General features: G+C 42.6%; 1 protein-coding gene across 1 annotated transcript; it reads left to right on the plus strand.

Annotated features, from left to right (window-relative positions):
- Positions 1-580: 580 nt before the first annotated feature.
- HTATSF1 (HIV-1 Tat specific factor 1) lies at positions 581-15,139 on the plus strand. The gene is made up of 9 exons (XM_066640213.1): positions 581-834; positions 6,326-6,530; positions 6,840-6,887; positions 8,306-8,460; positions 8,703-8,866; positions 9,804-9,903; positions 11,150-11,239; positions 12,482-12,619; positions 12,893-15,139. The coding sequence occupies exons 1-9, from the start codon at positions 661-663 to the stop codon at positions 13,169-13,171; spliced, it is 1,353 nt and encodes a 450-aa protein (XP_066496310.1). The 5' UTR covers positions 581-660; the 3' UTR covers positions 13,172-15,139.
- The last annotated feature ends 2,044 nt before the right edge of the window (positions 15,140-17,183 follow it).

Raw genomic sequence — 17,183 nt, forward strand, 5'->3', positions numbered from 1 at the left:
GAGTTACACACGCCCCTCCCCGCCACCTCTTAAAAAGGCGGGAAAGCGCCCCCCACACCTCCACTCCCACTACGCATGCCCAGTCCTTTCGCGCGCCATACCTTTTCGCGGAGCTGCCCACAGCCCCCCGCGCCCCTTAAAAAGCGGACATCTCCGCTTCTACTGAGCATGCGCAGTGCCCTTCCGTGCGCCACTGCATCTCTGCGCGCACTCACACCTGCCCACCGCCATCCTCTCAGCCGTTCATTGGCGGACGTATCTGAACGTTGATTGGTCGCTTCGCTTTGAAAGGGTCACGTGGTATCACATTCTTGCGTTGAGTAGGAGAGGAGGCGGGAAAGTTCGTTTTTCTTTTCACAGCGGGGGGAGGGGCGACGCCTAGAGACCCATAAGGTGGACGCCGCTCTGCGTGAGAGACGTACGCATGCGCAAAAGCCCCTTTCGCTCTCGCCCCGAGTAACAGCATCCCCTGAGGTAAGAGAGCGAGGGGGCGGGGCGCTGGCGCTGCGCCTGCGCAGTACGGCCCAGGCCCGCGTGCGCATGCGCAGTAGTGTCTCGCGCCTGTGGCGAAGAAGGAGGCGGCGGCGGCGAGGCCTGTAGTCGGGTGCACGGCGCTGCTGTCAGGCCGGGCTCTGCGCGAGGGGGGCCGGCACCGGCGCCATGAGCGTGGGCGGCGGCTCGGACCGCAACGACGAGTTCCACCAGCAGCTGCGGCTCCAGGAGCTGTACGGGAAGAGGGAGGGCGAGGGCGGCGGCGACCAGCTCACGTACACCGACCACAACGACGGCAGCCAGTACGAGTGGGACGCCGAGAGGAAGGCCTGGTTCCCCAAGGTGAGGCCGGGGGCGGGGCCTCATGACGTCACGCGGCGGGGCCAGGAGGGGTGCCCCTGGGTCCTCGGCAGGTTGCGTTGGTGGGAGTGGGCAGGACGGGCAGCCCAGCCCTGTGCATGTCTACTCTGAAGTAAGTCCCACTATGGTCAATGGGATTTACTCCCAGGAAAGTGTGGATAGGATGGCAGCCTCAGACCCCAATGCTGTGCAGGTCTACTCAGCAGTAAGTCCCATTATAGTCAATAGGGCTTACTCCCGGGTAAGTGTGGGTAGGATTGGGCTGTTGGTTATTACTCTGATAACTTTATGTATCAAATTTAATAAATAATAATAAATTAAAATAGTAATATTTAATTTAAATAATTAAATAAGTTAAATTTAATTAATCAGTACCAATATTAGTTGCTATTGTATCAAATGCCAATATAATAGTAATAAAATTGGGGCCTCCTTTGCTCTGATCCACAGTTGGGTTAAATGTTGTTTTTATTTGTTATTATTTATTAAATATATCATTATTTAAAGTAATAAATTAGTTATTACTAATTAGTTGTTAAATTTAACATTAATCATCAATATTTAGTAATTTATTACTTTGTTAATGTTATCAAATTTAATTTAAGTAATTTAATGCAAAAATAATAAATAAAAATAATTTAGGTAACTAAATAAGTAATAATATTTAAATTCAATTATACCAATATTGTAATATACCAATAATGTAATGCCAGTGATTATACCAATTATTAAATAAGTTATTTAGTAATTGTATTGCTTAATATGTAATGGTATTGTAAATAGATTGAACAATAAATTATATTATAAAATTGCCATTGTACAAATCGATGGTAAGTCCACACCTGGAGTTTTGCATCCAGTTCTGGTTGCCACATCTCAAAAAGGACATAGTGGAAATGGAGAACGTGCAAAAGAGAGCGACTAAGATGGTTACTGGGCTGGGGCACCTTCCTTATGAGGAAAGGCTACAGCGTTTGGGGCTCTTCAGTCTAGAAAAGAGGCACCTGGGGGGAACATGACTGAGACATACAAAATTATGCATGGGAAGAATAAAGTGGATAGAGAGTTGCTCTTTACACTCTCACATAACACCAGAACCAGGGGACATCCACTAAAATTGAGTGTTGGGAGAATTAGGACAGAAAAAAGAAAATATTTCTTTACTCAGCGTGTGGTTGTTCTGTGGAACTCCTTGCCACAGGATGTGGTGACGGCATCTGGCCTGGATGCCTTTAAAAGGAGATTGGACAAGTTTCTGGAGGAAAAATCCATTACGGTTTACAAGCCATGATGTGTATGTGCAACCTCCTGATTTTAGAAATGGGCTATGTCAGATGCAAGGGAGGGCACCAGGATGCAGGTCTCTTGTTGTCTGGTGTGCTCTCTGGGGCATTTGGTGGGCTGCTGTGAGATACATAGGAATAGGTGCTCAGTTTGGCTGTACTTGCCGTAAGAGGCAACTAAACAACCACCGGGTAGATGGGACTCGATAGCCTGGGAAGGCAGCTCATCTGAGAGAAGGAAAACACTGATCCCAAACCTCCACTGCCTTGTGGCTACATCCAGTTATGGAAAAGGCTTCAGGAGTCAACCTTGAGGCAAAATCTGGAGCTGGAGTCCCTGAGGAGGTTCATGGCTGAACACAGTCACGTTCTGGCATATCCTGCGACGCTGCTGGAACCAACTGTATTGGCCTCTGCCTTTCCATTGGACCATTTCAGTGACGTGGAGAGGGGGGATTTACTGCATGGGAAACAGTCTATCCTCCATACCTACTTTACCCAGGCTTTGTGCACTGGAGAGGACACTCTGTTCCAGAACCACCATTCCGAGCGCGATACCATAGTCTTCCAAGACTGAAGGATGCCAATGCAATGTGACATACAGAAAGCTGGGCTAGATGGGCCTATGGCCTGATCCTGTGGGGCTGTTCTTATGTTCTTAGATACATAAATAAAAGTATTATTTATTTCTAATCAGCTTTTTTTAAAGACTTGTAAAGCTAGGTGGGTCCCAATAGAGTGTCATTTTAAAAAGTGGGTGCTGGTGTTAAAATGTGTGAAAACCACTGGCCTAGCAGCTAGATCCCTTCCTGAAAGATTGAAGAATCAGTGACCATCAGCATAATACCATTGGATGGCTTCCTGGTAAGGCAGAGCAAGATATCTGCCCCAAACCCCTGGAGAGCGTCTGGCACTAACTTGGATGGTGTGACTAGATCAGTACTGTTGACACAGACTGATTTCGACCATTGGACCATCTAGACTGGCGCCACATCTGGAATTTTGCTCCACCCTATTTGGAGCTGTCACAGATTGAACCTGGTAACTTCTGGATGAAAAGAAAGGGGCTCTGTTGCTGAGCTACAGCCCTTAGTCACATGATATGTAAAGATACATAATTTATGCAATTTGCTGCCACAAGATGATTGCTTCTCAGATGACTTTGAAAGATCTGAGACTATTAAATTTTGTAGTATTTCCATTGCTGTGTACCCTGTCCTGTTGCTGGGAATCAACAATAAGGGAATTTGCCTTGTTTATGGACTTCCTGGATGTATCCAACTCCTGTGCTAAGTTCGGGACTGAGCTTGATGGTCTGAGCCAGCGGTCTGTAGTAAATAGTATTAGGTGTTATAGCAACAAGTGTAGTTACTATAATGAACTGCATTAGATCGTAAAGTAACTTATGAAAAACATTATAGCAACTTGTAAAAATACTACAATTGCATTAAATCTTAACCCTAACATTTAAGATAAATCAGTATCATAAAACATAATACTAACATAACATATTAACGTTATTTCTTTTATAGGTTGTTGTTAGGCTATAAATCTAACTCTTAGTAATAATGAACTTCAGTATAGTGCTGTCTAACTTGGTATTACAGGAATAGGAAAGTCTGTAAGGTTTAGACAAAGGGTAGATGACACCGCCTTATAAATAAGGCCAGAAAACATACCAGTTCTTGTTTTTGTTTTAAATCTAGCCAGGCTACTCTGACACTCACAGACGTTTCTTTTCTAGTTGCCTAGAGATGACTGTTGGACATTAGCCTGGTCTTCTTTGGTATTTACAAACCCATAATCACAGTAGTATTTATATAGCGCTTCAGGGTGTTTAGAGTGTTTCATGTGACTATCTTCTTAGAACAGCTGTGTAAAGTAGGCCTATATTATCTTCAGACAGCAGACGGGCGGGCGGGTGGGCCAGCACTAAGAGTATAGCACCTTCCCTAAGCTCTTTTCATGAATTTGAAGCCTGTACACAGCACTTCAAAGCTTGTTACTGTTAATCATTACACTATACTATTTCCCGTGTATGAATATCAAGGCCTGGGTATGCCTTTATAGGTGAGTGACCAACAGACATTCAACTGGTGAAGCTTCTCCAGTTGTTTGAAGACATTCCATGGACCAGGTGGCATAATTTTAAAACAGTGTTTCTGCTTCCTTCCCTTGTCAAACATTGAAAAGTATTTATGTACAGAGGTTCATATGTCTTGGCTTGTATGGCAAGTCGAAATGTGTGGCTGCCCTTTCAACCTCAGGCTTAAGGGAAAGCAGGGTCCTGTTGCTAGCATCACAGTGAACTTCAGATTTCACTCTTCCATCTCCTCCAAATCTTGTTCACAGCAACGTTTGATATTAAATCAGCACAGCTTCCCCAGGAAAAGGTGAAGAGGCCAAGCTGGGGAGCTTGTTCAGACATTTATTTCAAGTTTTTTCTTCCATGATGGCCTCCTCCAAAGTTGTAGGTGTAATTTGCTTTAGTACATTGTTGAGCACTAATAACACTATTCAGTTCTAGTAGCTCAGTTCAATCTGCAAATGTTGCTGTTGGAGTGGTTGGTGATCTTGGGACTAAACTTTTTGATATGTTTTTGTTAAAATATTTCTGTCCCATATCTTAGTAAGTAACTCTTGAGGTGGCTAACAATCTGTTAGATGGTGAACGATGCTCTCTTTAAATATCAATATCAGAACCTTTATTGGCATAATAAATTTACGTACGGAACACATGTTCCACAATTAACAAACACGATCTGCCCCATCATATATTAAAATCAGATAACCACCATAGAGGTGTGTACCTTTATTTATCAGCTTTATGTGCTTGGCCACCACCTCTGATAACCCCACATCCACCCCCCTAAGAATATATTGAGTTTTAACCAGGTCATTCCAGCCTGGATGGATGTCCAGAATTGGAGTAAGATAGCATGACCACAGGTCCTGATACAAAGGGCAGTAAAATAGGATATGGTAGAGTGATTCTACACACCCCAGCCCAAGTGGTCTGTTTTAATTCTCTTCTGCATTTTATTATCTTGCATGTATTGTCATTTATGCAAGGTTCATTGTGTTCTTTGCTCATTTGAAGATTCCAGTTAGGAAAGTTGTTTTTACTGCAAAACATATAAAACTACCTTTTACCAAATCAAATTATTCATCCATCTATCCCCCATATTGTCTTCACTGATTGGTGGTGTCTCTCCTGGGTTTCAGACTTGGAGAGGAGGGAGGCGGCAGTCTTCACCAGTCCTCCCTGTAGAACTGTTAGGGATTGAATCTGAGCCTTGTCATGCTGAGCAGGTGCTCCAAGAGTGAGCCAAGGTGTCTCTCCTACACACACACCCCGCCCATTATCCCCATTTTATTGGCAGGTCTCAGAAGTATTGCCTGTGTTTGATCTATCCAGTGATATTTGCTCCATGCCTGAAATTGGAATCCAGCTCCAGCGTCAATGCTGTAGCCACAAGATTAGATTAGTGAATACGGGTCATGCTGCCCTGCTACTGAATTATTTACAAGCAGGCATTCCTGAAAACTTGTGAGTTTCTTTTAATATGGTTCTGGGTGGACATTTTCAAGACTTCTCTCACCATTCTCTCAAAAGAGTCTGGAGAGTTAGTTCAACAGGAAGGTTGTTAATTGAGTATAAACGTGCTGTAAATCGTTTATGACTTGATCCCCTGGATATGCACAGCTGTTGTGGCTCACATCATGGCTTGCACTAACATAGCTGGAGGAACATTCTTGTGCTTTGTACATGAGGCATGTGTGTGCTCCTTGGCTGCCTGTCATTTGTAGTGCTGCTGTGAAAGGTTACACCCCCACCATCTAAACATAGCACATGGCCTGCATTATTTGTTTCAGAGGCTTGTCTTAAGCTTAGATCATTCATTAGACACAGTAACTCTTGAGAGCCAGGATGGTGTCATGGTTCTGGAGTTCTGGAAAATCCAAGTTCAAATCCCAGCTCAGCTATGAAACTTCCTGGGTAACCTTGGGCCTGTCACTGTCTCTGAGCTTCACCTTCCTCACAGGGTTGTTGTGAAGACAGGAGGAGGGAAGGAATCATGTGCACCACCCTGAGCTCCTTGGAGGAAGGGCGGTATAAAAATGTGGAAAACAATTCTGCTTCAGCCTTGATTTTCAGGCTATGGAGTAATTTCCAAATTCTCTTTCAGATCACTGAAGACTTTCTGGCAACGTATCATGCTAACTATGGCTTTCCCAATGAAAGTTCTGATAATTTGTCGACTTCTGTTACAAAGACTGAAACGAAGCCCTCTGCAGATTCTAAGACAGCCAAGGTCCAGCAGCCGGGAGAGCAAAAAGTGCCGCCCTCCACAGATCTTAAACAAAAAGGAGAGAAAAGAAAGCCTGAAGCAGGCAAGGGGATCATTGTGCATGGCTTAGAAGTAGTCTGCTGCTCAAGAAGAAATGTGTATTTCTACAGTTGTGCCCTAACGGCTTCAGCAGCAGTGTTGCACTGGCCTGTTCCTATTCTAGTAACTATTCAGAAACTGCTGCTTGATCAGATTCTGAAGGTCTAATGTAAAAAAGGTTACAGACCACTTTAAGTGATTTGTGAGCTCTGTTAAAGTGCAAAAACTTGATAGATATGAACTTGAATCTGAAGAGCTATTCTGTATGCTTAGAACTGCAACATAACTAATTTAATCACAATCTCCCCTTTAGGATGGTTTCATGTTGAAGACCAGAAAAACACTAATGTATATGTGACAGGTAAGGGGCAGTGTATTGATATTTGCAAATTGCAGAAGATGTGTTAGGAAACTTACAAGGATAAAAAAAGCAAGCCTCTTCATCAACTCTTAGTTAGTAATAAAAATCCCAAGTACAACTTATTTTCTATTTCTAATTATGCAAAGCCCTTGTAGTCTTTTGTGGAATCAGAATAAAAGGTGAATGATTGGTTAATGGGCTAGAACTAAGATGAAAAAAACGCATTATCCCTAGAGGAGGAGGCTACACAAACAGCAAAATGAAGTGTTAAAACGTTTGAATTGTGCAGTATTCCTAAAGTCCACAAGATATAAGATTACATACAGTAAAACGAGTGAATGAATTTTGTTTTGAGATCTTATCCTTTCATCTCTGTTTGTGATGCCTGAGATTGAGAGCCCACCCAGGGTATCTGTTTAGTGATGACTGGATTACTTTTGAGTGAAACCAGCAGAAACCAAAAACTTGGTTAATTCCTTGTCAGTTTTCTATTTGCAAATTGCACAAGAAACCTTTTTGTGGTGCCAGAACAAGATGACCCTTCAAATGTCTGGGCTGCAGTTCTCTCCTCCCCATCTGTCCCATTCCTGTCAGCTCCTGATGGCACCAAAGCAGAGTTGGTCTGCTGATCTGAAGTTCCACTGGCTTCTTCTGTAAGGCTCACCTTCTCTGGTTCAGGATTACCAGACTGCAGCCCTAGAAAGGCCAGACTGAGTAACAGAGCAGACTCTGCTCCGCCTTCTTCACCTCACTGAACCCAGAAGCAACAGGTGTTTGCTGCCATTAATACGACTCCCTACAGCGACTGACTTCTCCAGAATGGTTGGCATGCCTGCACAATAGCCTGCAGTTAAGGCCTGGCCTGGGACTTGAAGATTTGTTGTGCTGAGCGTAAATCATGTGTTAAAGGTTTCATGGCATGTGGGCAGCCAGCTCTGAGGTCCTGCAGTCATGTTGTAATGCAAGAAAGCTATGTTTCCTAGTACTGTGGAAAGGCACGTACTTTGGGAGGGTCTGCTCTTGCCCAGAGTGTAAAAACAATTAGGACTTGTGAAAAGAGGGGAAAGTAGAGTGTAGTGGCTAAGACTGGAAATTGGAACTTCTCTGGCTGAAATCTTGCCTCTTCTACACATTCACTAGGTAGCCTTAGGCAAGCTGCTTCCTTTCAGCCTCAGTCTTTCCCATCTGCAATATGGGGATAATAATGCTTACTCATCTTACAGGGTTGTTGTAAGGAAGATATGAAATGCTTTGTGCATTTGGGAAAACATTGTACAAATGCTGAATGATAGTGGTATTGTTAAATCTGGGACTTTGTGAAGAAAAAGTAGAATTTTCTACTTAATAGTATTGCTGAACACCTGGTTTTAATGTGTGTATTTTTTTGTATTTGTGGCTATTTGAATTTATTCCAATAGGTTTGCCGCCAGACATAACAAAAGATGAGTTTGTACAGGTTATGTCAAAATGTGGCATTATTATGCGCGATCCTCAGACAGAAGAACCTAAAATTAAGCTTTATAAAGACAAAGAAGGAAACCTTAAAGGAGACGGACTCTGTTGTTATTTAAAGGTCAGTAGTATATTTCAAGTATATTCCTTGACAATGTGTCTGATGTTTATTTTTACCAAGACACAAATGTTTTACCCATCTCTCTTGATGTCAGTTTGCAGTGTTTTAATTCTGAGCAGTCGCTGGAAATTTAAGGTGACTTACTATGGTAAATGTGTCTGGAAACATTCATAAATGGATTTAACTTGTGTATAAGTGGAAAGTGAAATCCTGAAATACAAGCTTCCTTCTCCTTTTAATAGAGAGAATCTGTTGAGCTTGCTTTGAAACTTCTGGATGAAAACGAAATTAGAGGCTACAAACTGCACGTGGAAGTTGCACAGTTTCAACTGAAGGGGGAGTATGATGCTAGCAAGAAAAAGAAGAAATGCAAAGACTATAAGAAGAAACTATCTCAGCAACAGAAGTATGTCGCCAATTATGCAAAAAGATGTTGGTTTTTCAGTGTCATGCAAATATTTATTTATTTATTTATTTATTCATTCACATTTTTATACCGCCCTTCCTCCAAAGAGCTCAGAGCGGTTTACACAGCTGCTCCTCCCCTCCTTCTTGTCCTCACAACAACCCTGTGAGGTAGGTGAGGCTGAGAGAAAGTGACCGGCCCAAGGTCATCCAGGAAGCTTTGTGGCTGAGGGGAGATTTGAACCTGGATCATCCAGGTCTAAGTCCACCTCCAAACCACTACACCATCCTGGCTATAGATGCCTAAAAAGATTCCTTATTTAAAAAAATAAAAAATAATGCTAAATTTTGCAGTACATGTAGTGTTTATGGTTCCATGTATTCTCTTCTGCTGAGTTGTATAAACTTTAGAATATTTTTTAAGTATTTAGTACCTGTGGAATTTATACTTAGGGTTTTTTCTTATGTTAAATGCTTACATTTTTTCTGCGGTCTGTGCAGTGACTGCCTGATCTTTTGGTGTAAAAAATCCAGTCCGGATTTTAGCAGGGGCCAATTTCTAACTAAATATACTTGCTTAGGCTCCCAGAGCCATTACTGAGACCCCCAAAATAACAGCAACAACAACAAAACAATCTTTGAGGTACATGTTGCTAGGAGGTTAGTTACTTTTTTCCAAATAATGAAACTGCCAATGATGAAACCTTGTTTTAGAAATTATTATTATTATTATTTTATTAATTTATACCCTGCCTTTTTGCCCAGCAGGCACACAAGGCGGCTTACAAACACCTTAAAAATACATTAAAAAACAATTTACAATAATTAAAAAAAACTAAAACCAATTTATGCCAAATTAACATGTGTTTTTTTAACAAATACTTTTAGAAAACTGAAGAGATCAGCCACAACCTCTTACTATTGCTTCATTTCATTAGACAGCTGGATTGGAGGCCGGAGAAGAAAGAGGGAAGTGTTCGCCTACGGCACGAGCGTGTCATTATCATCAGGAACATGTTCCACCCGAAAGACTTTGAGGTAGGTAGGAAAGCAGACTTCTTTTTCTCAGCTGTCTAACATTAAGTGTAGTCTTTCTAAGTCAAATTTGGGTAAGCAGAAGTTCTTGTAAACAGAAAGTGCAGGTTGCCATTTTGGTCCACTAGGAAAAAATTCAAAGGACAACTGTTAGTTTTGTTTTACGTATGTATATCCTGCCCTTCAAAACACTTATTTCCAGAGCAGTTAACAATACAGCAGTGCAGGTGTGCCCCAGTATCCACAGGGGTTCTTTTCCAGTCACCCCTGCAGATACCGGGGTTCTGTAGATGCTGAAGACACCCTTTAAAACAATAGGGAAAGTGAAGGAGAAGGCTGAAAATAGATTCGTTTACCTTTGCCCAGTGGAACCACTGCAGTGTTCAGGGCTGCAGGCAGTCTTCCAAGCCACCTGCAGCCTTTAAGGTAAATGGATCTATTTTTAGCTTTCTTTTTCACTTTCCCTACTGTTTTAAAGGGCATCCCTGGTATCCATGGAACCGCTGTTAACTGGAACTATGGATACCGGAGTACGCCTGTACCTAGAATAGCGCAGACGGGTACATTCTCAGAAAGTTGAGCCCTGTGTGAAACAGCGCTGTTGGAGACATTGTCAATCTAATGGGCAAGAAATGGGTGCTGATTGGCCCAGAAAGCACTACTATGGGAGAGAATGGCTGTCAGTTACACCAGGACAAAGAGCACTGTATTGAGCTAGTGTTAAAGGAAGCAGAGTTATGGAAGGTATTCCAAAACCATTGTAGTAAAAATAGTAAAGGAAGTAAAAGTGATATGTAGCAGCACTTGGTAGCATAGCAGTTTTATAAGATCAATGGGAGGGTTGAAAAGTGGTAGGACAACCTGACAGTTCATTAGAATTGGATATTAAGTAAGAAAGCAGGAATAATAGTCATGAGTAACTGCTAGACTTCTATGTTTTGAAAGGGGGAGTGGCCATTGCTGCTTCATCCAATCCACCTTCCTGCAGCCCAAATCTGTCTGCATTAGGCATTGTCTAACCTGCACAACCCCTTTTCTATTGTATGCCATAGACTTTGGCTTCTTGTCCTGCTCGGCAGGATAACATGTACAGAGCAGTATGTCATTGGCCTTTTTGTGTGGCCTTTTCTTAAATGTTGCTCCTAATTCAGGTTTGAAAGAATAATGTTCTCCTTGTGCTGAAGTTTTGTCTGAAGTTATTTGTGAAGTCCTTTTAAACACAACCGTGTAACTGTGCATTTTTTTACAGGAGGACCCTTTAGTGCTGAATGAGATCAGAGAAGATCTTCGAACAGAATGTGAAAAGTTTGGCCAAGTAAAGAAAGTCATCATATTTGATGTAGGTCTATGTTGCTTGATCGCGGCAGTTCTAGTCCATGTGCATCTGAGTTTGTTGAACTAATGGAAGCCTTGGAGAGCTGTTGCCTGTCCGTGTTGATAGTACTGAGCTACATGGACCAGAGGTCTAACTCAGTAGATAGCAGCCTCCAGTATATTCAGTCTTAACTGTCTTATGATTTTTTTTATTCCTGTAACCACCTTGTGGGATAGATTAAGCTGAGAGCTAAGTAACTGGTCCAAGGTCACTCAGTGAGCCTAATGGTAGAGTGGGAATTTAAACCCAAGTCTCTTTAATCCAGAGTTCAAGATTCTCTCCACTGCAGTAAAATAAACACTGAATGGTCCAGTTGGAAGATGTCATACAAGCACGTGCCACAGAACTGTGCTGTAATACTGATGTTTGGGGTGGATCAGCTGGGATGTTTAGGATGCAGATTTGATTATTTCCCCTTTGCAATGTTTTTATAGTTGGTTGTTTTCTGAAAGTGATGCTGTAGTGCAAGGATAGGCTGAAGGTAGTTGGGGATGTACTAGTAGATCTCGGGACCATTTGCAATAGATCAATAAGTGTTTGTAACTCTGTGTTTGTAGCAAAAGCAAAAAAGTTCTATTCCCCACCTCTCCCCCAGTTAGGCTATGGAGTTGAAGGAAACCCTTGAGGAGGAAAACCAGGGGTGGATTTGTGTGTAAAGAAAAGGACTGTGCACATTTTAATTAATTAATTAATTAGATTTGTATTCTGCCTTTCTCCCCAAAGGGCACCCAAGGCAGCTAACAATCAAGTAAAAATACAAGGCAACAGATAAACATTAAAAATACAAAACACTTAAAAACAGTTAAAACAAGATAAAATACATAGCAGCAGACTGAAAGCACGCAGTAAAAGACATAATTCATAAATTTATAAAAACAGTCCTTATAGTGCCATGAAGGCTTTCCTGAATAAAAAAATTCAGTACCAAATTTAGTTTTGGTACTAAAATTAGTACTCTGCTCTCTAATTCTTATATCCACTTCCCCTGAGCCACTATTTTGTACCTGGATTGGGTGGTGAACTGCAGGAATTCTAGTGAAAATTGAAGTTAATCTTGTGAAAATCTTGTGAATCTGAAGTCTCCCCTCTGCTGTTGTGCGGAGGTATTTTTCTAGAACTTTACAGTTCAAATAGTTCTCAGACATCAACCAGTGTGTATAGGGCCATGATTGAATCTAATCATCTCTGGTTTTCCTTGATTTGTAGAGGCACCCAGATGGTGTTGCATCTGTGTCCTTTAAAGAGGTAGAAGAGGGTGATGTCTGTAAACAGGCACTTGATGGGCGATGGTTTGGTGGACGTCAGCTATGTGTCGAAACATGGGATGGTGTCACAGATTATCAGGTATGTCTAGATCTCTGCATCTGGAGAGATTTTAAAAGACATAGGAACCTTCCCCCCCACCAAGATATATAGGGGATACTCTGCTCTCATCCCACCTCTGCCTGAAATGTGGTTGATGGAGATGCAGGGCATGGACTTCTTGGTTGTGGCACCCAGGCACTGGTTCTCCCACCCATGGGAGGCTTCTCTGGCTGATCACCAGTTTTTGAAAAGTTAAATGCCTTTTCCCCTTTGCTGTAATTTGTTAAAATATACTCTTATATATGAACACAGGTTGAAGAGACTTCAAGAGAACGGGAAGAGAGACTGAAGGGGTGGCAGGCATTCATAGGCGATCCTGATGCACCGAAAACTGCCTCGGATGCAGATTCTTCAGTAACCGATGTCCAGTTACCTGAAGGAGTTCAACTTTCTAAAGATAATGGTGCATCTGAGGGCGTCCCAAAGGATGCTGCTGCTGGGAGAGAAGACAATGAAGAAGGAACCAACGAAGATGTGGCAGCATCCACGGACAGCAGTGTGGCGGGCAGTGATGAGGAAGCGGAGACATAACATTGTTTAACTCATTTGTAAAAGCATGTCATGTAGGGTAACCTTTAGACCTCTGTTATCCTGTGCTTCAGAGCAACTACAGGCAGCATTGAAATGAATATAACCTTTACCTTGTTAGGATGTCATCAACGTGTACTTTGAGGTATTTCATTAAAAGCAGTATTTAATGACTATCTTAAAAAAATACGTATATGTATATATTCATATCTGACTGCTGTTCAAGCTGTACGTGTCATACATTGCCAAGAGCCCTGCTGAACTGACCAGCCATTTTGCGTTGTCTCTTTGCTTGTCAGTGTTCAAAGTCCATCAAGTAAGTAGGTACAAACTTGCAGGTCCCATTAGTTACCCACAGACCTTTAGAAATACAGAAGTGTGGATGCTTTTCAGTGTTTGCTTTAATCCCCTCCATGCCCGATTCAGCTGGTACTCTTCCTGTATGGTATGATTCCTGACCATCCTTGGATCTGCTAGTATATAGCTGGATCAGCCGATTTTCCTGATGTTAAGTCATTAAAAAATAACAGATCATTGAGAATGCAGTGTTGGTGCTCTGAATGCATGAGCGAGGGTGTGGGAGAAGAACAACATCTTGCTATAATTAAGAAGGATTAACGAGGTGTTCAGGAAGTGACATCCAGGTATGTGAAGTTCCTTACAGCTCAACCCCCCCTTTTAATTAGCTTTGCTGTGAGTTGATCATGCTGGAGACTAGATGACAAAGGGGGAGTAGGTGTAAATAAGATTAACTCTAATCTTTGTTTCTAAAATTTTGTGGATGAATTCGTATTGGAAATATGCAGAGCGCTTGTGTGTTGGAGACGTGTGATCTTTTTTTGTATTACCATGTTCAAATGTAGTTAAGTTTCGAGGGTGATGAGTATATGAAGCCTGTTCTTTTTATACCTGGATCGACGACAGGAGATTCTGTTAATAAAATTGTTTTGAGATTCACACTACAAATTGTTTCACAGGTTTCTCAATGCAGCAAGTTGTGTGTTTCCAGATATTAACTATTCAGTAGAAGCAAATGTTGGATTTTTTTTAAAAAAGCAGGGGGATCCAAAGCCTTAGAATATTGTATATTTGTTTTCCAGTGCCTTAAAAGTGCTGGGCCTAGGGGCTCTCAGCTCTGTGCATGGCTGCTGATTGGGGCAATAAGAGTTCCCAGGTTCCGGGCTGGCTATGCCCACTGAGACTCTGTGCTGGGCCCTCCCCAAAAAAGATGACCTATAAAGCCTGCTAGAACCTTGTCTGGGAAATGCTTGTCTGCTGACTCTGGCTTCTGCCCACTGCCCATGGCTCTGTGCTGATGCTCACTCCTTAAAAAACTGAATTCTGTTCTTAAAAACGCAGATCTATAGGAAGAATATTACTTATACAGCAGCTGTGAAAATTAAGGTCATCTCCCTTTTGTATTCTTTGTACAATGAACTGGGCACATTTATCTGCTTGCAATTTGAATTCGTAATTATGCTAATAGATTATTTAAAGCCATTTCTGCCCAGCATTGCATATACACAACAGGAATCAAATGTGTACACCTGTGAGCTGGGCAGAAATGGGTTAATCCAGTTAGCATCACATTTGAGCTGTTATGCGTTAGTAAGATGCCATGTATTGCAGCAGATACATATTCCGATATCTAGGAATAGATGTATTCCTATTTGAAAACTGAAAATTTGAGTAAACAACAAAATGCTATGCACCTAAGGCAGCCACATTGGCAGCTGCCGGAGGGCCTCTTACAGGGCATATGGCTCAGTGAAATTTTAGCAACAACTGTACCCAGAATTTGAATGTTGAGGCCCCTGCTGGATTCCTCCTGTTGCACTGTCCCTGAACATTGTGGATGAGATGGGGATGGTGGATAAGATATAGGTTAAAGAGAACTATTTTTGTGCAAGTTCAGCTGCACTGGATTTTTACTCATTACCCTAGTGTGACAGTTTAATTTTCAATAAAATATGCCTGGAATCTAAATGGTTGTCCAGTTATGAAAACATCACTGCTCATGGAGTTTTGTGCTTCTCCCCCCCCTTTCAGAATAGTGAGGCTTGACCTTGCATAAACCTGGTCATTTTCATTTCTTTTGGCTTGTTTGTAGCAGGAGAAGGTGGTGTATTTTTCACATTTTTATACCACCCTTCCTCCAAAGAGCTCAGGGTGCTGTACACAGCTGCTCCCTTCCTTTTGTCTTCACAACAACCCTGTGAGGTAAGTGAGACTGAGAGAAAGTGACTGGACCAAGGTCACTCACAAAGCTTCATGGCTGAGGGGGGATTTGAACCTGGATCTTCCAGGTCTAAGTCTACCACTCAAACCGCTACACCACCCTGACTCACGCTGGCTTTGTGTATGACAACCAATTAGAATCACTTGTGGAGTTAGGAGAGAAAAATTCATTATACTTGCACATCTTTGTTGTGTGGGCTATCTTGGGCTACCTAGCTCAGCAAATCCTCTTAATTGGCAATGGCTTTCCAGGACTACAGACGGGTCTTTCCTGCTTGATGCCTGGGACTGAACCTTGGACCTCCACCATGCCAAAGCAGGCATTCTGCCACTTAGCTATGTCTCTCTCCCCAATGAATCACTGTAAAAAAAATAGGAGCATGGTGGAGAGGAATTTAAGAGCCCTGTTGTATTGGAGCAAAGATCTGCTTCTCATGGTGCCCAGTCAGTTCTCCAGAAAGGTTGCAAGAAGCATTTGAAGACAATAACCCTACCCTGCTGTTGCTTCCTTTGCAACTGTTGTTCAGTGGTATACTGCCACTGAATCTGGAAGTTTTATACAGTCGTCATGACTAATAGCTGGCAATAAGAGCCCTGAGAGGAGGAAGAGACAAAGATAGGCGTGCAAATGAAGACCTGATGATTTTGTAGAAAATTTTCAGCAGAACTCTGGGACCCAGACAAAGTTTGAGTGCGCCCCCCCTTCAATGAGCCATTTTGGGAAGGGAGTAGAAGTGGAATGGGGGGGAGGCTTACTAGGACAGCAACAGTCTTTTTTTTTTTCTTCCCTTCTAAGAAGAGGTGGTGGTGGGCTGGTAATTACAGTTGTATTACCATTTCCTGTGCCCCTGGAATGTCATGGCTGTTGCCATTCCAGTAAGCTTTGGCCTGCTTGAGAATGTTTACCCCTTCCCAAAAGTTGCTGACATGCCCTTCCCAAGCTTGCAGCCTGCAAGTTTTGGTGGGTGGGGAGGTGAAGTCAGCTTGCACTTTACCTAAAGCTTGGTTACAGTTGGGAATAAGAAATCAAAGGATAAGCCAAAAGGTACAATTGAATTTGAAGGATGGGGGGCAAGGGAGCACCCTGGGTGTGTTCAGAGAGGGAGAAATAGACCTGCTGGATTTGGGAAAACAGCTTTCTCATGTTCAGTTTAGATACCATCACTTTTGCCACAATCCCTGCATAGCTTTGTTGAATTCTAGGGAGAGCTGTAATTTTTGCCTCTGGGGATCAACCCTGATGATACCCGGGGCTACTTTAAATATTATGTACAGTATTTGATATGCATACACACCTTTTACCAAAAGCTGACCCTTCTTTTTCTAACCATAAAACAAACAGACCTCTATATTTTCCTCATTCCTGAAACCTCCAAACCTGGTGAACTTGTCAGAGTGCATTTCACACATTCCTGGTAGCCAAGCTGGAGGATACGCCTAGTTCAGTTGCGGCTGGAGGGAGAGAGGGCGACTGGCACGATCAAGCGTACGTGGTTATTGCTTCCACCCAGGATTGCTGCCAAATTCCAGTATTGGCTTGGGGAGAGAGACCTGGAGGGCTGAAGCATGACTTGCTCGGACGCGAGTCCTCTGCAGGATGGCTGAACAGACAGCAACGAGTTAAGGTAAGCCATGCTGGTTCTGGGAAAATACGTTCTCCAAGGCTGTTTTTGTGTTGAGAAGTGTGATGCAAGGTTCAGGAACGACGAGGAAATTCCACACTGCTTGAACAATCCCTTGTATATTGTGTGTCTTGGCGGGTTTTTGATTTGTAATG

The sequence above is a fragment of the Tiliqua scincoides genome, chromosome 12 (genome assembly GCF_035046505.1).
Source record: "Tiliqua scincoides isolate rTilSci1 chromosome 12, rTilSci1.hap2, whole genome shotgun sequence".
Taxonomy (NCBI): domain Eukaryota; kingdom Metazoa; phylum Chordata; class Lepidosauria; order Squamata; family Scincidae; genus Tiliqua; species Tiliqua scincoides.

Excerpts from the sequence above, each read along its gene's own strand:
- HTATSF1 (XM_066640213.1), top strand. The coding sequence starts at position 661 with ATGAGCGTGGGCGGCGGCTCGGACCGCAACGACGAGTTCCACCAGCAG. Across the intron at positions 8,461-8,702 it reads GACTCTGTTGTTATTTAAAG|AGAGAATCTGTTGAGCTTGC; the intron begins GTCAGTAGTATA and ends TCCTTTTAATAG. Across the intron at positions 11,240-12,481 it reads AGAAAGTCATCATATTTGAT|AGGCACCCAGATGGTGTTGC; the intron begins GTAGGTCTATGT and ends CTTGATTTGTAG.